Below are 22711 nucleotides of genomic sequence, written 5' to 3' on the forward strand. Positions count from 1 at the left end.
ATTTTTATGAATGAGAAGCAAGCAGAGTGGCACACTGCTGGCTGCTCTTTTTCTGATATTCAACTAAATTGTCAAACAAATTCCTCTAACGTTCATATAGTTTAACTTACAGAAACAAGTTATACCTTAAAATGTAGGAAACAAATTTCCTCTTTCAGCCAATGTAACTACTAAAGAGCTCACATTGACAGATTTTCAGCTATGAGCCTTGAAGCGAGAGCAGCCTTTCAAATTCTCTCACTAACTTCAATGGAGAGGTGAGTAAAATCAGTCAGAGAAAGCAAGAAGGAAGACGATTTCGAAACTGCCGGTAGAGACATATCTCTGACCGCACATACATATAAAGGACATCTCTAGTTTCGGCAGAGTCTTGGGTCTCGGAAAATATCCTCATTTTATTGATTGGACGTGTAGTTTTGCGTCTAGGTCAACTTGTTTGAGGTGTGGATGCTAGGTAAATGTTCGTTTTTCTCTCTGCCTAGCTCGTTAGCGATCACAGCTGCTCCATCGCCGTGGCAACCAAACAAACAAGCACCAGGAAAGCAAAAGGAACACGTTTTTGAAACTGCAGGTAGAGTCGTATTTCTGACTGCACAGACATATAAAGAATATCTCTGGTTTCGGCAGAGTCTTGGGTCTCGGAAAATATCCTTATATTTTGGATTGGACGTACAGTTTTGCGTCTAGGTTATCTTGTTTGAGGTGTGGATTCTAGCTACATTTCTCTTATTCTCTGCCCTCAGCGCGTTAGCAATCATAGCTGCACCATCACCGTAACGACAGACACGCACCACTCAGTCTCTCACACAGGTGATTGGTACGTTTACTTGACCATGAGAAACCCGATTACTAGCAATTGTCAGTTTATACCAATAATACGATTACTCCGTTTACATGTGTAATTCGTTATGCGATTACTCAATAAACGCGTCTACATGATTCTTTTTTATTAATCGTTGTATGCTCCACGGCCAAAACTTGCACCATCATCCTTCTGCAACAAAGTGTCGCCGTGTCTTCCTGTATCGGCTCTACTGCTGTATGTTTCATTCCATCAACACATTGAATCCTACTAAGAAAGCCGAGTAAACACACTCAATGGTAGGCTACATCTGCTACTGCTATTACTATCCCAACTATAATTTAATCTGTTAAAACGATAATATTCTTGTTACGACTAGCTAGCCTACTTCTTCTTCTGTTTAACAGTTCAGCTTTCAGCTTCTCCCACATTGTAGGCTATTTTAGCTCTTAGCTTTGTTAAGATGATGCAGTTCAGCTTCCACACTGCCTCTTTTGTGTGACTCACACATTTTTGAAATTCATTTCAGCTTGCGGGTATTTTCTCATTTCTCACTTTTATACTTTTTAAAATATTAAGGTTTTTGTGCAAATTATTCTCCCTTTAAAAGTAATGGTAAATCCTTTCAAATCATTGTTGGAATGCTGCTCCAGCCCCTTTCAAAAATACCTTTCGGTTGCTGTGAAGCTTCAGCTTAAAACTTTCTACTAAATTTTCACTATTTTCAGCTTTTTTAGCATGGTCAGCTATCCCCATTCAGGTTTTCAGCATTCTCACTGCTGTTTCGCAGGAACAGCCTTTTCTAGTTATTATTTATTTTCGCCCCCCTAAGGATCAGTCAATATTTGGACTACATACACAACGGCGGTGTCAAAAGGTTCGTCTTGGTAGCGATTGCGTTGGTTGTATTTTTATTTACGTTCCGTTGCATGGTTTAAGTAGAAATTGCGTTTTTGTGGTGAAAAGTGAAGCTAACGGTGGCTAATTTGCTAGCCACAGTCACTGACGTTACTAACGTCACTACGTCACTAACGTCACGAAAACACGCGTGACTACCTGTAGCAGAACATTCGTTTCACATCTGTTAACTTGGGGGATAGCTAGGCTAACTATAGCTTTACTGCAAGGCAGCTGCAGGAACGCCACAAGCAAAGAGGCCAGGGTGATAACTATTTACTCATTTTACTTTGTGATGTGAAACACAATTATGAAATGTAATGTACAATATTAGCTGATATTATTAAGGAAGTAGGCCCACATCTACTTTTGGAAACGGTAGTCTACTATTTCACTGAAGCATTAGCATCATGACATTAGCCTCTGTTGCCCGGGCAACACATACTACAGTGGTCTATGATGCATCTGTTTTCAATCTTTAAAATAAACATTCCTCACAAATACATTTTCGTTGTAGGATTTATTATGACATTACATTACAAGTAAACGATTTGTGGGTGAAATTACCATTACCTGTGGTTTCAAACCAGTGTTGCTCACTGAAACGCTGTAGCCTACGCGAGACACACAACAACAAAAACATTACACAGCTGTAGGAAGTCAAACGGCGACAGAACATGTTCGGCACTCCCCTTACTTAAATCAAAAGTCTATCTAACTACTAACCTGAACTTCATTGCCACAGCCTAAACGTTGTTAATCTGTTCATGAAAATAATTAATTTCATCTTAAACCGTACAACGGAACGTTAAATCCAATTCAACCAACGCAATCGCTACCAAGACGAACAGTAGTCTAGTACTTTACCGTAGTAGTATAATTTACCGGGGCAGCTTCTCCACACAGGGCTATATCGCATTTTGCGTTGTTACTGACAATGATCGCTACCAGTGAGCTTTTTATGAATGAGCGATTTTCCACTAAATAAATGTCAAGCTTATTTACGTTTTGGGGGGCATATTTTCAGTTAGCAGATGGTACTGTTTGAATCGCGATTCCATCTTCTACTGCCGGGTAACGTAGTAGAATAATCTTCAAAGGGAGTTCTTTATTAATGAATGAATGCAATGAGTAGGCTAAATGCCTGAAAATATCATGAGAAGGGAAAAACTTAAGATGACTTTTAAGTCACAGAGATTAGGTCAATTTTTACACCGGTCTGCCATGAGAAGACATCTATTTCATTCTACACTTCACTCGTATTTTCAGTTGTAAATGAGCAGCAAAAAAAAAATGCTTTAAAATCTATGGAATCTTTATAAATAATAAGTATTCATTTTTATATAAAATATACAGAAATATCAGTTGTAAAAATGTCATTCAAAAACGGACCCCTGTGCAACCGACGCAAGCAAGCACACCCTACAATTTCCCCAGAAATTGTACCCTCTCTAGTTTGGTAAGTAGTTCAAAATATCCATGGGCATGTACCTTTAATGCAACATTTAAAGATTATTCGGTTAGCACACTCTTAACAGTATAAATTAATGGATAAGAGTCGTAGTAAGTTGTAAGTTGTTTTTTAATGTAAATATGTATACGGATATTTAATTAGACGACCAGTCATCAAACCTAGCATTAGTTGGACAATGTGCAGCTAAATTGCAGCCGGTAAGCATCATACTAAGCGTTCATAACTTTACATGTTTTTTAATGTTGGTGTATTCGCCATGCTAAACTAAACATGAGCTGGACACACTGGATAGATCTCAAATGTTGGCTGGGAAAGTTAAGCGCATAAATTAAAAAGATATGGATCTTTCACTCTAGAGTGTATTATTTACTGCCAGCTTTCATTTCGAATGAAAACCACTAAGTATATTGAGTGATTTCGCGGCAGTTCCCTGCCATTTAGCTACACATTGTCCAACTAATGCTAGGTTTAATGACTGGTCGTCTAATTAAATATCCGAATACATATTTACATTAAAAAACTATTCAACTTACTACGACTCTTATCCATTAATTTCTACTGTTAAGAGTGTGATAACCGAATAATCTTTAAATGTTGCATTAAAGATACATGCCCATGGATATTTTGAACTACTTACCAAATGACTCGCCATTGAAATCATCAGCATTCTAGTTTTGTTCTTATTCGCTGACGTTCTTTGTGTGATAGACAGACGAAAATGTCCAATGATACTAGACACAGAAATGGCTATATTTGATTGGCTTAGATGGTTTTGGGAGCATTGTTCCCGCCTTCTTCTACGGAGACACAAAACTTTTTTTTACAAGTACACAAATCTTTTTCTTCTACGGAGACACCAAACTTTTTTTTACAAGTACACAAATATTTTTTGCAAATTACAAATATTTTTTTGCAAGTACACAATCTTGCCTTCTACGGAGACACAACTTTGTTTTGCAAGTACACAAATCATTTTCTACAGAGACAAATCTTTTTTGCAAGTTACAAATCGTTTTTACAGAGCTCGCTCTCCTGGCACTAATTTCACGCCATAAGTGCCGCGATTGACGTTCGGATCAGCATTTCAAATCTGTTCTTTCACATGCGTCCACGAGCACCATGGGAACTCATCCCAGCCCCTTCACTCTGATTGGTCCTCTGGTCATCCCTCGCAGCATATTCCATTTCCATTTAGTCATTTAGCAGACGCTCTTATCCAGAGCGACTTACAGTAGGTACAGGGACATTCCCCCGAGGCAAGTAAGGTGAAGTGCCTTGCCCAAGGACACAACATCATTTGACACGGCCAGGAATCAAACTAGCAACAATTCAGACATTTATGTATTATTATGCAAAATATTGAATGAATGAAAAAACTAAAGATGTCCCTTTCTTCATGAACTTTTTAATTATTATTATTTTTAGGGGTGCTGAGATTAAATTTAGGGCTGCTTGAGCAATAGTGCTATTTTCTGATTAGCTATTGTGTAGACCTTTTTTTTTTGATTGGGTGATAAGTGGCAGGCTCGACTAAGAACTCCAGGGGAGACGCGCTTGATTCCTGCCGGTTCCATAGTGAGAGAGGCGCGGCCAGAGAAATTGCGTGACAAAAGACAGAAATGAGTGACTGTCACGCTCAATGCGTGACACTTGAGAGCCCTGAATCGGTCCTTAAAAACTGGTATCGGTGCAGCATCCCTAGTTTGCAGTGTTAAAACATCTATTAAAAACTTGATATAGGTTTACAGTTTTCCAGTTTTATTTGAATGCATTTTATGGATGAATACACGCAGTTTGATACATTGATTCTCTGTCCTACAGGGGCTTTAGCGCCTCGTTCCTCAACGGTGCTGGTGGAAGTGTTGGCACAAGGAGATTCCAAAACCAAGTTTCTACAGAGTAGCTACCATGGCAGCGTTGAGGAGGAGAGAGAGCCAGGAGTTACCATCCTCAAGGTGTGCTTCTCCACACCCTGCCATGAAATCCTACTTCTACAAATATGCCAAACTTGACTACAGTCAAGTTGTTTTATGTTGATATTTGATGCTTTCCTACATAGTATATGTATGGCTGAAGAACCTTAACTAAGAGTTTATTTTGGCTGACATCGTTGTCAGCTGTCATCCTTGACTTTAACCACTGAACTACGCACTTTCAATGCACCTTTTTGTCGCTTTAGATGAAATAAACTGCAAAATGAGTACAATTTAAACTGTAGAAGTTGTTCATGTTTGATGTGTAATTGTGTGCTGTAAGAGGTTTTGGATGATAAAATAGGCTATCTACCTTATATTGTGTCTTTTTCCAGGTGGGCTTCTATGCAGTGACGTCAGTAGTCCCTGTGACACTTCAGATCCTCAATGACACAGACAAATTTGCTTTAGACTCAAATGGTGTATTCACCACCAAGGTGAAACTGGACTATGAGACTCAAACAAACTACTTCGTCGGAATCTCCATCTCTGACGGCACCAGCATCGATGAGGCAACCGTGTTGGTGAGGGTGAAGGACGTGAATGACAATCCACCACGGTTCAGTCAAGAGAGTTATGACATCGCAGTGTCCGAGAACCTTCCGGGCGGATCGTCCATCTTCACCCTGGAGGTCACTGATGTGGATGAGGTTAGGGAAATGACAAAATGCAACTTATGAAAACAGTTGTTACAGCTTTTCTTTAACTTTACACACTAATCTACATGTGTGCTCAGATCTTACAAATCTCATTTTATTATGGATGGTCACTGACTCACTCGCTGTCAAGACTAAGATAATAACATGAATTTATTTGACCTCTTTCCTATCCTTCAGGGTGGATTCTCCAATGGACACTTTGTCTTCACCAGCGATACCTTTGACATTAATAAACAAGGCTTTATTGTGCTAAAGACAGATGCCACTTTGGACAGAGAGACAAAGGCTAACTACCTTTTACAGGTAGAAAACCACACTTCTCACACTGACAACAGGTCTCCATGAGAGCTACAGTTCTCTACCTACTCTTAAATACTCCAATGATATCTGGGGTTACTGTTGCTGTAAATAGTGTACTCTAAAACCAGTTGTATCACAAATTACTGGATCTATTACTAAGAATAGAGAGAATTATATTTTTTGTCTTAACTATGGGCATGGGTGGACCCCTTTCCACCATACACACCCCACCCTCAACATAGCTGAAATAGCTAAAAGCGATAATACTGTTTGTCATATTGGCTATATAATGATGGTACCGTGCTCATGTCGGCACTGTAGACAAAGTCTACCTTTTTCCACTAGGCATTGACAGACAATATGGCCGTTAATATTCCAGAATTCCGGCGACATAGAATAACTGCTGGAGTAAATAAATCTTTTAATCCAGTAAAGTGATGGCATGGGATATAGATGACTTTCAGCTGCAGGATAAGTGAGTGCCTGTGTGAGTGATTCATTGCTTCATCACTTATTGCAGTTCAGCCAATCGTCAGTTAGCTCAATTCAAAATGGTAACTATATATTTCAGTCTGTCACTTATTGATAGTTCTAGTTAAACAGACCAGTGATGGCAAAAGTAGACACATCGTTCACGCAAGTAGAAGTGCAGATATATATGTAAAAAAATACTCTGGTAATACACTGTTGAAAGTAAAGAAGTATGGGCTCTGACATATACTCAAGTAAAAAGTAACCATTACTACTACATGTTTTAGTGTCATGCTGGTAACTGGACCTCACATCATATAAATACATGAATACAAAAAATTACATTTCAAATTGTGTTAGCTAATGAATGTATCCAAGCTGAACAACCAGCATGTAGAACACAAGCACAGAAAAGCTGACAGAAATAACTAAACTATTTGCCATCACATAGGCCACAGCCTCTTGTCCTTGGAAACAACTAAAAATTATTATAATGCAAAAAAATGACAAATTTGAGTTATACTGTAAATTTGATTGAAATGCAGACAAAAAGAAAATTTGAGTGCAAGCATCATTTACACCAGTGGCGCCGTCGGGGGGGGCACGGCCACCCTGATAAAATTGCTGTCCCCCTCACTAAAAACACGTATCTCCACTGAATCAGTATATTGAAACATATTAAAACGGCATACAAATCCACACATCTTCACCAGTGTTGTAGTACTCGAGACCGGTCTTGGTCTCGAGACCACATTTGGAAGGTCTCGGAATCGACCACATTTTTACTCTGTCTTATTGTCTCGGTCTCGGACAAAGTGGTGTTGGGATTTTATTTCAAGACAACAACTGCGGGAATATCAATAAGTTGCTTGTGCATTGTTTAATTTATTTGTTAAAATCATTACTGTTATTAGATGTAAAACGTCACGCTTCAAATGCAACCAAACTCATTTCTAATTTGAAATGACCCATCACCCCCTACTCGCACCTCAAACATGAATGAGGAAGAGAGGTGAAACAGTGTCTGTCTGAAGATGTTGGCCAAATCAGCTATAATAAGATTTGGTTACCTGAACCACAAAGAGTTTACAATAACGTCCAAAAGAAAACACACAGTTTGTGTAAATTCTGCAAAGAGATGCTCACTGAGACGGCTGGCACTAGGCCTACAAGAAACTTTTACCGGCATTTAGAAGGAAAACATTAAAAAAGGTAAGGTAGGCGTAAGTGACGCTAGCAAAGCTAGCTAACTAACATTTGCAATGTGCCTCTGTACCAAAACTCTTCAGAAATCTCTTCCACCATTACGCAAGGAGATTTAGCTAGTATTAGCTATGTAACCTACTTTATGTTTCAGGGCGTTAGTTTCAGTTGCTTGCCAGATTTTGTTTGTGATAACAAGCCAGGCCACGTAAAGCAATGTAGCTAATGATGAAAATAAAGTTATGTTACATCAATGCTTAGGCTACTCATGTCAACTGCATAGCTCTCCCGACTTTGGTGCCGCGCTCCTTCACTTGGGTGAGAGAGATGTGAAAGCATACCCTTACAAAAAAGAAGTTTATTAAAGTATAGCTACTATAAGTATACTAAAATATGGATAGTACACTTTTAGTTCACTTTTGATATACTTTTAAGAAGTATACTTAGAAAATAGTTCACTTTTGATATACTTTTAAGTATGCTTTGAAAATAGTTCACATTTGATATACTTTTAAGAAGTATGCTTATAAACAGAAAATGGTATACATTTGTTCTGGAGTTGGATGTACGTTTTCTATTATTATACAGCAAAAACAGTCAAAATAGTTTTTACGTACATTACAGGTCAAACATTCTAGATCCATATTGTATATTCTAATTATTCATGTCCAGGAAAATATATTATGCATTGCACATTTTTTGTGAATATTTTTTGGTACTGAAGCTGTAACATTAATTACTGCCAAAACATTTTGAAGCCCTATACTCTTATACTAATAATTATAAATTGGAGTATTAATGGAAAAAACGAAAAAGCTACTTGAGAAAGAAGCAGACGGGTTGCATTATGCATTTGAAGGTTATACTGTCAAACTGACTGAAGAACGAAATAATTACTTGAAAAAATGAAGATAGTGTGGCTCATTGACTGGTCAATTCCCATGATGCAAGGCGGTAAATAGTGTTAAAATTTGCTGATAAATTCACCGTTCTAAATACAAATGTAACTTCATGAATTTCGTTTTTTAAATGTGTGTTTTGTTGCGTGGTAATTGTTGTGCTGGTATACCATTGTAACCATGAGTTAAATAACTGTTACGTTTGATAAGAAGAGCTGGATTATTACAATGTTAGTGCATACTCAGTAAATAGCTTCTTTCAGCTAAACATTTGCAGTGTCACTTGGCGAGGTCCCCCGTTCTCGTCAAGTGACGCAAGATCGGCGGCGTTTGAGGGGCCCCTACACATTTAAATACATTAGTAAATCATAGTAAATTTACTTTTATTAAGTAAACTTCTTTAAGTACTTACATTAATTGAAAGTGCACTTGAAAGTATTGCAAAGTATACTTTGAGGTACTTTAGGAAGTATACTTCATGAACTGAAAGTGCACTACACAGGTTACTTAAGAGTATTCCAAGGTATACTTTGAAGTACTTTAGGAAGTATACTTCATGAACTGAAAGTGCACTACACAGGCTACTTTACAGTATTCAAAAGTAAACCTCAAATACACTATAAGTGTACTTTAAAGTGTACTAAATGATCTAAAAGGTGGGCCAATTCAGTTTACTTAGTACAAAAATAGTATATACATAAGTACACTGCTAGTATACTTTAAGTACCATGATAATAATATACTTTTAATACTTAAGTATACTTACAAATTAAACTTGAAGTATACTTCTTTTTCGTAAGGGTACTAATGCGCCTCTAAGAAAAAGAAGGAAAAAAAAACAGGCTGTTTTGCCTGGCCATAAGCACACGGCACTACTTTAAGAGTGCTGATTTTCAGTTCAAATACAATTACAGATTCAATTTAATTTATTACCTAGTCAAACCCTCCTGCTTGTGTATTTTGAGTGGTCTCGTCTTGACCTGGTATCGCCCTGCCTTTGTCTTGGTCTTGACTCGGGATCGCCCTGCCTTGGTCTTGGTTTTGACTCGGTCTCGACCCTTCAAAGTCTTGGTCTTGTCTCGGTCTCGATACAATCTGGTCTTGGTCATGACTTGGTCTCGGTTTGGTCTTGACTACAACACTGATCTCCACACTCAGATCCTCCTCCCCCAGCCCGCTGCTGTTTTCAACTAGCCTATACTACAACAACAAAATATAATTCCTGAAATGTACTTATAGCTTTTGATTTGCGTGTGCCACCCCAATATTTTCAGTGGCACCACTGATTTAAACTTCACCTGGGTTTACCAGTTCTACAGCATACGGAAACTATCTGACAAAACCTGTCAGGTTTCAGATGACAGCATAATACTGGATAAATTAAGCGCCAAGTATACATTTCCATATAAAATAGGTAGTAAAAGTATTTATTGAAATCGGTAGCCCCTACTGCTCAAATTGGCGACATTACTACGGTGGCCCTGAAGTGCAAAACACATGCTCCCCCAATGGGAAACAACATTACATGAACTCAAAACGACATTACATGAACTCAAAACGACATTACATGAACTCAAAACGACATTACATGAACTCAAAACGGAGAGGGTAGGTACAACACTTTCGTCGCTGATTGGATGCACACTAACTAACAGGAAATAAGAAATTGATCGTCAGAAGTACGAAATGCAATAATGACAGTTAGGTGCACCAGGACAGATGTGACAGGACAATCGATAGCCAAACAACTATCCTGGTCCACGCAACTCTGTTTATTTAAGCAGATAATCCTCTTAATTTTCCTTCATTGACTTTCCATTCAAACTCAAAGAATTTATAGTCAGACCGGAGTCAGTGGCCTGCATTGCATATTGCAAAGCTACATTTTCTATACCTCCAGGCCTACTTTTATTTATTTGTCACATCCAAACTTGACTTGATTCATTGCATGTCATTGGCCCTTAGCCATATACCTACCATATTTCAACTTAATACAATGCCTAGTTCGCAAGATTATTGAACCACAGACACACACAGGATCCTGGCATAATGGTATGAATGGAATATAGGAATGTATGCACTTTATATAGGAACGTAAGAATGTGTAGGTCTTAGTTAGTCTGTGTTTGTCCTACGTTGCTTTATGTAGCACCATGGTCCTGGAGGAACGTTGTCTCGTTGCTGTGTACTGTACTAACTTTATATGGTTGAACGACAATAAAAACCTACTACTACTATGATGATGTTGTATCTAGGTGAATCCTTTTTATAAAATGCTACTTTCTGTGATAGGTCAACACATATGCTGTCCTTTTTAACAAATACAGTGCATACATGCTCAACCTCTCCCTGCTCTTCTCAGGTTACAGCAGTGGACCAGCCTGTGGATGGACTGAACTCTACAGCCCAGGTCAACATCACCGTCCTGGACTACAATGACAACACCCCCCAGTTTATTGACCTTCTTGACCCGATCATTGTACCAGAGGGGGAATACTCAGGCTCGACCCCAAGAGAGGTGCTCCGTATCCTGGCCACGGACAGTGACATAGGAGCCAACGCTGAAGTTACCATCTCCATCTCCTCATCCAGCAAACTCTTTCGATTCAGAGAGGTAGATCAAATATCCTCCATAACCATTAATTAACCTGGATTGCCATCTTTAATAACAGAGCAACGGCAATCTTTCTGCTAAAAGAGATTAGCTAGCTATAGTCCAACAGTGTTTGACAGCCACATGTCTGTGTTTCTTGTGTCAAAGGACGGGACCTTGCTGGTTGTGGGTCCGCTAGATCGAGAGACCAGGGATGTTTATGAACTAGTCATTGTTGCCTCAGATAATGGGACACCCCAGAGACAGGTACTGATACCAGACATAAACAAATGCCTGTTCAAAATATGAATTTAAAGGGTCAGTTCACCCAAAATTGACCACTCACTGAAGTGCTTCTGCTCAATATAAGTCATATAACCTCCTTATCCACCAGAACATCACAACTATCAGACTGAGTGTCACAGACATGAATGACAACACACCAGTGTTCAGTGCCTCCATCTACTCAAAGAGCATCCTGGTAAAGGATGCTGAAGTGGGGGATGTGTTGTTGACACTTTTGGCAACAGATAAGGACATCGGCAACAACTCACTCATAACTTACAGGTCAGTCGCAGGCAAGCATACACATAGAGAAAAAGAGAGACAAACTATGCATTGAACATTGAAGTACAGAAATGTGTTTGTGGTCAAAATAAGAAATACGTTTTCAGAATCAGAATCAGAATTCGGTTTATTCGCCATGTATGTTATACAAACACGGAATTTACTGTGGCAGGGAGGTGCAAAACACTACACATATACAGATCTTAAATTAAGTAAAAGTACAAAAGTTTAACTATTTCTAAGAACTAAACAATCTAAGACTACAACAATTTAAATATAAAATAAAATATATATATAAATAAGAATAATGAGCAGCGTGAATGGTCAACATAGTGCAATCGGATACTGAGATAAAGTGGCTTACGCATACTGAAATTGCCATTAGTTAGACTTATAATAGTTAAATAAGTGAATGAATGTCAATGGGAGTCCTTGGCCTTGTTGAAGAGGCCAGTAGCAGATGGAAAGAAACTGTTCTTATGGCGTGAGGTTTTGGTCCTGATGGACCGCAGCTACACTACATTTGTAGTGGTAAATTGATAAATCGAATTAAAGTAAATAATCAAGACTTTTCATTTCCCCCCTAGTTTTTCTGCAGGCAACTTTACTTATCTATCCCTGAATAATAAGACGGGAGTTGTAACCATAGCATCTGACCTTGCTGATGTCACAGAGGACACGGCTCTTGATTTTACGGTCATGGCACAGGATCACGGACTGCCACCCTTGAATTCCACAGGTCAGCAGTCAAACAGAACTTCTGTGCATTGTCTGGAGTGTTTGTGTACATAACATAATCATGTCACATACAACAGCTCAAACAGCTGAATACCATTTTTTATTGTGTGGACGTACGTGTATGTTGTCACCCTCCCATCTCATAGCTCGTGGTCTGGTCTCCTTGATGACTGTCAGCCTTAGCGAAGGTGTGGCCTTCGAGAGCCCCTCCTACAACTTCAGCGTTGCCGAAAACCAGCCGGAAGGGGCCGCGGTGGGGGTGGTGAAGGCGTCGCCTGGCAGCAGCCTCTATGACATCTCTTACGTCCTCATGACACACACTGACCTGTTTACCATAGACCCTCAGGGAGCGCTCCTCACGAAAGAGACGCTCGACAAGGAAAGCCAGGATTGGTACATCCTGGAAGTGAAAGCAGTAGACACGAGGATTCCCCCTACCTCTGCAGTTGCATTGGTACGAACCATTGTTTATTTACAGACCTTTGCTAACACAAGAAGAGCTGTATTAAATTGTTAAAATAGCGTAACTTCTATTCTCTTCAACGTCCTCTTAGGTTAGGGTGGAGGTTGAGAATGTGAACGAGGCCCCAAAGTTTATTGATGGAATCTACCAAGCAAAGATCTTCAGCATTGCCCCATACAAGTATCCTGTGGTACAGGTTAAGGTAGGTTATTAAAACTAATTTGGTTGTTACTGCTGAGTATATAGATACAACAAGAGCAGTCGGTCAATCGAATATAACTAGGAACATGTTACACCTTCAGCAGTAGTATCATCTGAAACCTGAAAATGTCTTTAAATGCAAAGAAGTCAATTCAGAATAATCCAGTGCAATTTTATCATGAACCTTTAGAGAACCTAAAAAAAACAACTTCTAGTCAACACAGCAATTAACTGTCCCCACAATGATATATAAACAAATGCAAACACACTCACACACTTATCCTGTCTCTCTCCCAGGCCACAGACCCTGACAGTGGTGACAGTGAGCATCTGCAGTACAGTATCTCAGAGCCCAGTTCCTACTTTGACGTGGACCCCTCCACTGGTCAGGTGTATGTGGTGTCAGCGGTGGGACTGGCAGGACAGACAACCACTTTGACCATGAAGGCTACAGACCCTTTGGGCCTACAGGCCACAGCGATGGTCCAGGTCAGTGGTAAACACAAACACTTCTGAGGGGCATTTGTTGACTTCACTGTTTGCAATTTTTTTATTTCTTTACACTGTATTAGAAATTGTATTATTGTACAGTGCTTGATAAAATACTGATACTAGGCTTGGAATACAGTTGACTCTGATCCTTGATTTTCTGCTGTACATTCTTTATGCACTTTGAAAGTGACTCCTAAAAAGCCCCTAAAAACACAGCTATAGCTCGCAGTGAAAACAGTTGATGGAACGTTCCATCTGCTCTGCCCCAAGGTGGACGTCCAGGGAAGTGCCAGCAGTGACGTAGTGGTCATCTCTCTCAACCGAGCCACCAACGTAGTGGAGAAGAACATCCCTGAGATGGAAGAGTATGAGAACACAAATGAATGTCTCGTCCAAACCCTGAACAGCGTGTGTTGTTCCTTGTGGGTTTTGGTCAGTCAACTCTCTAATTAACCTACCTTTTTCTCCTTTTCCGATTCCTCCCAGGTCTTTGGGGAGAGCGCTGGGCTGGACCGTGAGTGTCATCAGGGTCTCCAGCTCTAACAAAGGAGAGGCTGAATCAAGAACATTGAGGAACAACATCAAGACGTTTGTTAGCATAATTGCCACAGATGTTGACAAAGTCATCCCTGCTGAGGGAATGAAAAAGTAAGGGTGACTGAATATTTGTTTATTTGCAGCACATCTGAAAATCTAATCACTTAATTACACTAATCAAAAAAAAAAAATCTGACCCAGGTTCATAAGGACGAAAAAAAATGCAGAGGATTCAGACAGGGAGAGCTTTGCCATTGACAATCAAAGTTATATGTAAGTAAGATGCTGATGAATAAGATGAAACCTAGAGGCACTGAATAATGGGAACATGGGGCATGTTGTCTGACTTACGTGAATAACAAAAATAAAATGCCTTCCCTTTAGAAACCAAGACAGAAAGACTTTAACCTGAAATTTTAACCTGGTGAGAACAGTGTTGCAAGATTTTTTATTTTAAATATACACTGATGTGTGCATTCAAGGCAAGTCATATATATGTGTTTTAGGGTTGGAGATCACATGGCATTGAAAAGAAGGCTGAGCCCGAGCCTGACAGCCAGAACAAGGACAGAAACAGTGACGGCAATCAGGATTCAAACAATCAAAGTTATAGGTGAGTAAGACGCTGATGAATAAAATGAAGCGTGAATAATGGGACCATGGGGCATGTTTTCTGACTACGTGGGAGTCTTTCTGGGACTGTTTATGCCATCTGTGTTAATTCTCACACGATGCCTGTCTTTCCTGTTTGAATACTGCTTTCCAAAAGGATGATTACGTATAACAATGTTCCTACCTGTAATTGCCCCCCTTTGTGCCTGAAGGAATCTTTATAGATTCTTTGAAAAATATAATTACTTTGAATAATGACACCCAAAAATTCTCACACAGGTGTGTGAAAAACAAAAAAGAGAAAGAAAATCGGAGGCGCTCTACCTCAGTAAGTAAGCCAAGTGAAAACCTATCCGTGTAATAAGATTTTACTTAAAGACACTGATTTGTGCATTAAAGGTGGGTCATTTTTTGTCTTCACAGAGCATCGAATCCCCAATTCACTTCAAGTCTTCCACATAAATATAAGAAACACTGCCCCCAATTATTGTCTAAGCTTCTGCACTTTCCTCCAGTTTGAGTTTGATTGACAGCAGTTTCACAAAACAAGCCATGGGGGAAGACCCGCATCACCTAAGGCAATTGGCTGGAACAGGACTGCCACAACATAAATGGCTGGAGAGTAGTGGGCTGCTCCAAAATTACAAATGGACATTCCACTGGTACTGAACTGTCTGTCTTGCTGAACACCTCTCAGAGGGCCTCATTAGCTTACACAACATGTAATAACAGGGGACAACATTTCAATTTTTTTATTGATAAAATCATACATATTGTACTGTTGTAGAATAAACATCATACTGTTGTAATTATGAAGATGGTAATGATTATGGATTTAATGAAACTTGTAATCACTTTTCTAGTACATGCTATATTATTGGAAACCAGATGCAAAGCTGTTGACTGATTTATTGTTATCCCTAGACAATGGTAGAAGAAATAAAGCCCAAAATATTAAGATCTGGATAATTAGGGGCTGAGTGGGGGAGAAGAATATGTGTGTGCGCTTCCATAAAGAACCAGGAATGCCAGCTATAACTTAGTAGACATATTTGTGGCCTTACGCCCAGGAGCCTAGTGCAGCTGGGTGTTCAAGGTCAGAGAGGGCCTAAATTGGGAGATTTGTCTATGAAGGAAAGTACCTGTAATTTGAATCCCTTAAGACAAGGGACCCGCAGAGTAAGAATGCCTAATGTATATGTAACCAACAAATATTGTACTATATTACCATACAATGGGGAGATGACTATAAAAGTGAAATGTCTGGAGAAAAACTTCAGTCTGATCCCGGGATCACGCTCACCTATTTCTGTTAATTAAAGTGATAAACTTTCAGAGCACTGAAACCCAGGTTGGATGCAAACTTATTTGTAATCAGCAATTATCTCATTACAACCACGAGAAGAACCCACCATATCAGTTACAGTGCAAGGCCAAGAACATGCATTCATGGTGGACACAGGAGCGACGTACTCATGCATTGGAAAAAATGGCTTCAATCTCCCCCTCTCAAGTTCATCCATCCGAACTGTAGGCTTTTCTGGGAAAACACAAGTGATACCACTTACGGAGCCACTCACAATGCAAATTGCAGGAAAAAACTATTGTAGCACCTCTACTGTACTCAGCACACACTCCCATCAATCTATTAGGAAGAGACATTCTCTACATATTAAAAGCCAATATCGTGTGTATCCAAAGCTGCCTGCAAGTGGAGTTCCAAGAAGATCCCTCAGCAAATCAGCAAACCAGTGACGGTTGAAAAGAAACTACAATATGTCTCAAGTCCACTAATGAATGTAACAACACAAGATCCCCACAGCCAGACACCACCACTAGCGTACTGGCTACAATTGTCACCACAAGAATCTTCACTGACCCAATCATGGGAAGAATGGGAGCCGTGGATCCAAGCATTAGTAGGGAAACCAAGACCACAACAGATGCCACTGCACTCTTCTTTATGACGAACATCAAGGTCACATGGACTATGTCGACTGTTGGAGAGAGAGTTGATAAAATCAAGTTGATAAAATCAAGTTGATAAAAAATACAAAACTGTCCTCTATCATCAACCAGGATATCTTTGTAGGCCCCGAAGGAGCTGACGCAGCTATAACACTCCCACCAGAATTAAAAGAATGGTATCAAATACAGGATTCTGCCCCTACGTTACATTAATTACAACTGAAGGACATAGATCTTATGAATTAGGACCAATGATAAAAGTAGCCATACAGGTATTAGAGTGGAAGCCCACAAAATAATACACATATCCCCTGACACACGTTATTATGGAATTTCAGGAAAATTACAACATAGGGACAGCTGAGACAATGGTAGTGAATAGGTACCCCCAACATTATGGTACCCTACCAGAGACAGTACCCTCTCCGACACCGCGCTATAGACGGGATTAGACCCACTATTAAGGGTCTAGTGAATGCAGGAGTCCTGATAGAAACAGAAAGCTCCTGTAATACACCCATCTTTCCAATAAAGAAGCCACACTCTAATGATTATTGATTGGTACATGATCTGCGGGCTATTAACTACACTGGAGACTTTCCAAAGGCGATTGTTCTAATGCACACATATTACTTTCCAAAATTCCGCCAGGCACAAAATGGTAAACAGTTGTTGACCTGTGCTCTGCATTTTTATGTTTCAGCACATCCAGACTCACGATACCTGTTTGCTTTCACCTTTGAAGGTAAACACAGTACTTAAACCCTATTACCCCAGGGATTCCTGGACAGCCCAGCTGTGTTTGATCAATGTTGGCCCAGGACCTGCAGAATCTGCAGGTTACCAGTACCGTTATCCAGTAGGCTACATAAAGTAAATAGAGACAAGTTACAATTTTGTCAGATGACAGTTGATTAGAGCAAATGCTTACCTCGCTGGGAATGGCGGGATACAGCAGACCATAGATTTGTGATTATGCCCTCAAATCAGCATCTTTGCGAGCCCTTACTAGGGCTGCAGGGCAGACAAGTAATGCTGCTACATTGCAGTGGACCGAAGAGGCGGAGGGAGCTTTTTTAGTTCTCAAAAGTGACATGCAATCCGCCCCCACCCTTGGCAATCCCGATTAATCGAAACCATTTCATCTATATGTTGCGGAACGATCTGGATATGCTACTGTTTTTGCTTTTAAACAAGCATCATCACTGACAATGGGACACCCAGTAACTTTCTACACATCCTATCAACTATATGCCTTTGTCACGGCCACAGCCGTGCCCCCCCCGGTTTCAGTTTTTTGTCCTGCCCTAGTGTTTCCCTTTGTCATTGTCTTCACCTGTTCTCGTTAGCGTTATTGTGTCCACCTGTGTGTCGTTTGGTTCTGTGTATTTAGGTTTCTGTTGTGTCTAGTCTTTGTCTTGTCCTTACCATACCTGTCTGTGTGAGTACCCTATCTGTTCCCAGTTTTTTGAGAATTAAAACCCTTGTTTCGACCATGCCTCGCATCTCTCGTGCATTTGGGTCCTACCCCTCCTCACACCGTGACAGCCTTACTCACAAGCCCACGATTTGTTTTAACACTGGCCAGAAGGACTGGCTACGAGGTGATACTGTCTGCTCCAGAACTAACCATTCAAAGGTGTGGCACGGTGAAGCCAGCAACTACCACACACCTGTGTTCATGTAACTTTGTTATTAGGGATGCGCATGGTAGTCACCATTACGCCAGGGGGGTGATTATAGGTCACCTTCAAGTCGTAGGGGGGTCATCATATTTCGCAGCCACAGTTGATAGAGTGTTACGCGAATGTAAATAATGTGCACATTATAATGTTAGGAAAACATTTTCTCCTCCCATTTCACACATTCCAACAGCAGACGGACCATTTAGGCATCTGATGATAGACTATTTAGACAAGATGCAACGTATAGGAAGACTGAGATAGCTACATCTTGGTAGTGATCTGTCAGTTCAGTAGATGGATAGAGGCAGTGCCAACTATTCCCGATCAGTAGCAAAATTCCTGTGCAGGGAGGTCTTTCCAAGATTCGAGTACCAACTGCCAAACATTTTTGTCACCGCATGAGATGGCTGCTGGAAGGCCCTTTCCAGAACCTAATTTAGAAGGACCCATCGAGGGTCCTCCTCACGAAAAATTTGAAAGGGAGCTGCATAGCTACCTACTGCTCTTAACACAGATACGTAAGGTAGTGTTTTCAACAGGTGAAAGGTGTCACCAAGGAAAGGGAAGCAGAGATTCCAGAGAACCTGCAGATGCTTGCACCTGGAGTTTGGGTCTACGTGAAGATGAACATGGAAGACGATCCCAACCGGCTGAATGACCAACAACCCAGACCGCCGGCAGAGACCCATCTCCACCAGCCCTACTGGTCCAAGCCCCGGTGTGGCCACCACCTTTCAGCTCACCAGGACCATCACACCGGATCCAGCGGCTCGATGATCCAGGAACCACCAGGCTACGATCCAATGACCAACCACCACCTCCAGAGTGCAGACTCCAGAGAGTCCAGAGCATGGAAGTTGAAGCAGAGGATCCAACGGGACGAGAATCCCAGATGGAGACATGGATGAAGACACGACAAGCTGTTCACCGGACCCTGGACCGCTGAGACCACACGGCGGATTGGAGACGTGTCACTGGCTAAGTTTAAGGGCCTCCAGAGACGAGTGTCCAAGAAGATATCACGTTTCAATATTGCATGAATCAACGTGGAAAGATGGTCAGACCAGGTGAGCGAGTGTATTACAATGTCGTCAAGGTATGCGGTACAGTTAGGAATAGGGATGGGTATCGAGAACCGGTTCTTGTTTAGAACCGGTTCCCAGTGAATCGATTCCTTGGAATCGTTAGCAAAATTCCTTAACGATTCTGTTAACGATTCTCTGTGCCGTTAAACAATTAAAATGCTAAGTTTAATAATGGATTAAAAATCGATATGCTCAGTTTAATAATGGGACATGCGAACATCTGTCTGAATAAACTATAAAAGTTCGCGCATAGACAGACTGCAGCAAACATGGCAACTAGGAAGAAGTGTTCTAAAGTTTGGTTGTATTTCACACGACAAAATGACAACAACGCCACTTGTAACGCGTGTAAAAAGTCTATTTCGTCGAAGGGAGGAAATACTACAAATATGAAGAAGCATTTGAACACACAGCATGGAATGAAGTTACTGGAACATCATGTGTTCGATGCATGCAGCAGCGCAGCTAACGTTCGCGCTTCATCTCTAACTATCTAAGGTAAAGCTAAACTGCTCAAAAGTGATCACAACCACTTGTTACTGTGTGAAGCAATTTGCCTTTATTGTGTGTAGTCGATCTAGTTCTGTCCCGTCGTTTTGAAGCATATATTTTAGCTCCGGCATTCGTCTCCCATTAGTATTGATCTTATTGATCATTTCACGTTATCGGGGCGGCGTGTGTTATCAGCAAACGTTCACGTGTCGCATTATTAAACTGAGCATATCGATTTTTTATCCATTTTTAAACTTAGCATTTTAATTTTTTAACCTTTTAATAGTCCTGTTAAATGTGCCTGAAACGCCTAAACCACATACCCAAAGTACATTGAAAGCTGTTGTTGAACCATTTGGAGTACATGCATGTAAATGGTCTCTTTTGAAAGGTGACACTGAAGTTATTTCCCCTGTTGTTAGGACCCCTGTAAGTCCTACTGGTGTTGAGTAATAGAAACTTGAACACAAGGAAACTGAAAGTTTCTATCTTCGACTATATTTTGTTTTAAAAACAGAGGCCTGAAGACGCCTAGAGGTGGTAGGTATATTAGCTCATTTCAGATCCAGTCAAAGCCAGTTTGAGAAATTCGTTTAGAACGAGTGTGTGTGTGGGGGGGTGCAGGACGCACAGACCTATGGCTGTAGAGGGGAACATCGATAAGAGAATCGATAAGGAATCAAATCGATAAGCTGGAATTGATAAGGAGTCGGAATTGTTAAAATCTTATCAATACGCATCCCTAGTTAGGAACATCCGCGAAAACAATGTTTACCAGCCTCTGAAACGTAGCAGGTGCGTTGCACATCCCAAAAGGCATAACAGTATACTGCATGAAGTTATCTGGTGTCACAAAGGCCGATATATCGGAAGCTCGAGGGTTTAGCGGCACTTGCCAATAACCTTTCAACAAGTCGAGCTTGCTAACCAAGGCAGCAGAACCTGGTCGATGCAGTCCTCTATACGAGGTAGTGGAAAAGAGTCCGGCACCGTAACTGCGTTAACCCGACGGTAGTCAGTGCACAAGCGGGACGTACCGTCTGGCTTAGGAACCAGAATACATGGAGAACTCCACGCGCTGTTACTGGGCCTGGCCATATAATTTTTCAGTAAGTATTCCACCTCACCTTTCCTCACCTCTCTCTTTCGGGCGTTCACTCGATAAGGATGTTGTCGAATGCCACGTCATGTGCCAGGACAGAGGTGCGCCTAGGGACATCTGCCCGAGTCTTCGGTAGTGGACCAACACAGTCGAGGATCACTCGCTCGAACGGTTCCCCGACCACAGGAATCGGATGAAGTGGCACACGAGGAACAGGCTGGTTTGCTTTTCCTGCAAGCTGGCACACATGACACGTCTTGCAGTACTGTACAACATCAGATTTTAAACCCGGCCAAAAGAAATGCCGGAGGACTCTGTTGTATGTCTTAGTTATCCCTAAGTGTCCAGACCAAGCAGGGTCATGAGCCAGGGACAGCACCTGCTGTCGTAACGGGGTAGGAACAACCACTTGCCTAACCGTATCCCAGTCCTGACCTGTTTTATGCGCGGCCCATTTGTGCATTAACACACCCGCTTCCACGAAATACGAAGAGTCCCTATGTTCTGTTTCAGAGGAGACAACCGCATCGAAACACTTGCGAAGGCTAAGGTCTTCTTTTTGCCATACAATCAGCTTATCTGGGGTGATCGACAACTGAGCGTCGTGCAACAGGGGTGCGACTCTGCATTCCACACCCGTTTGTTGCACTCGAGAAGACTGTACCTGCGACACAGAAGGCGCCTTTAGTGCTGTCTCAACAAAAAACGAATCGGACAAGTCCACCACGTCTCCCAGCTTGCGAGACTAAGCCCTTGTTAGGACACAAGCCGGAAAAACGTGGGGAGAAGCTTGAACCAATTTGTCGTCAGCGGTTTTGGGCTGTCTACAACCTCTAACACTGGAGACACATTACCACCTGCAATATCGTTCCCCAGCAACAGGGTGACTCCTTCCACCGGCAACCGAGGTACCACACCAACTCGGAAACGTCCCGACACCACGTCTGATGCTAAATGGACCCAGTGTAACGGAACAGACACAGTGTTCATTTTGAAACCCTGTAGGAGGACATGCGAGCCACAGTACGACTCAACAGACCAGGGCAAAACGCCTGCGAGGATTACTGACTGCGCCGCACCAGTATCGCGCAGGATCCGTATTTGCTTACCGTGATGTAGGTTCTCCGTAAGCGAAAACGCTTCCGCTGGACACAAATGGAGCGTACAGAACATCAGGCCTTGACATTTCTGCGGTTCGGACTAACCCGACACTTTTCTTACCGGAGGGGGGTGAGGACTGCCTCCGACCCCTCAAAACTGGACAAACCGAAATCACGTGGCCTACTCTGTGACAGTAAAAGCACTCCTGTTTTTCAGGTGAGGGCTTACCGTCACTGGGGCCGTAATGCACACGAGAAGCTGTTGGGGTTACCACACGGCCCTCCATCCTAGACCCACCAAACACTGTTTTATGGGTTAGTGAATATTCATCAGCCAAAACGGCTGCCTGGGTTAAGGTCGCCACTACTCAAAAGCAAAGAAGTAGCTATCTACTTCA

The 22711-nt window shown here is 41.3% G+C and overlaps 1 protein-coding gene and 1 long non-coding RNA gene across 2 annotated transcripts in view; both read left to right on the forward strand.

Annotated features, from left to right (window-relative positions):
* Positions 1-4812: 4812 nt before the first annotated feature.
* LOC136965612 (protein dachsous-like) overlaps positions 4813-22711 on the forward strand; it is a 40521-nt gene continuing 22622 nt past the window's right edge. Inside the window, exons 1-12 of the mRNA XM_067259796.1 lie at positions 4813-4816; positions 4995-5128; positions 5482-5796; positions 11041-11292; positions 11440-11538; positions 11666-11838; positions 12426-12577; positions 12723-13030; positions 13131-13241; positions 13538-13729; positions 14003-14097; positions 14219-14380. Of these exons, the coding sequence (XP_067115897.1) occupies positions 4813-4816; positions 4995-5128; positions 5482-5796; positions 11041-11292; positions 11440-11538; positions 11666-11838; positions 12426-12577; positions 12723-13030; positions 13131-13241; positions 13538-13729; positions 14003-14097; positions 14219-14380 (1997 nt within the window). The remainder of the gene's footprint in view (positions 4817-4994; positions 5129-5481; positions 5797-11040; positions 11293-11439; positions 11539-11665; positions 11839-12425; positions 12578-12722; positions 13031-13130; positions 13242-13537; positions 13730-14002; positions 14098-14218; positions 14381-22711) is intronic.
* LOC136965719 (uncharacterized) lies at positions 14680-16216 on the forward strand. The gene is made up of 4 exons (XR_010879329.1): positions 14680-14693; positions 14776-14882; positions 15161-15209; positions 15305-16216. It is a non-coding gene; the product is annotated as an uncharacterized lncRNA (long non-coding RNA).

The sequence above is a fragment of the Osmerus mordax genome, chromosome 21 (assembly GCF_038355195.1).
Source record: "Osmerus mordax isolate fOsmMor3 chromosome 21, fOsmMor3.pri, whole genome shotgun sequence".
NCBI lineage: Eukaryota > Metazoa > Chordata > Actinopteri > Osmeriformes > Osmeridae > Osmerus > Osmerus mordax.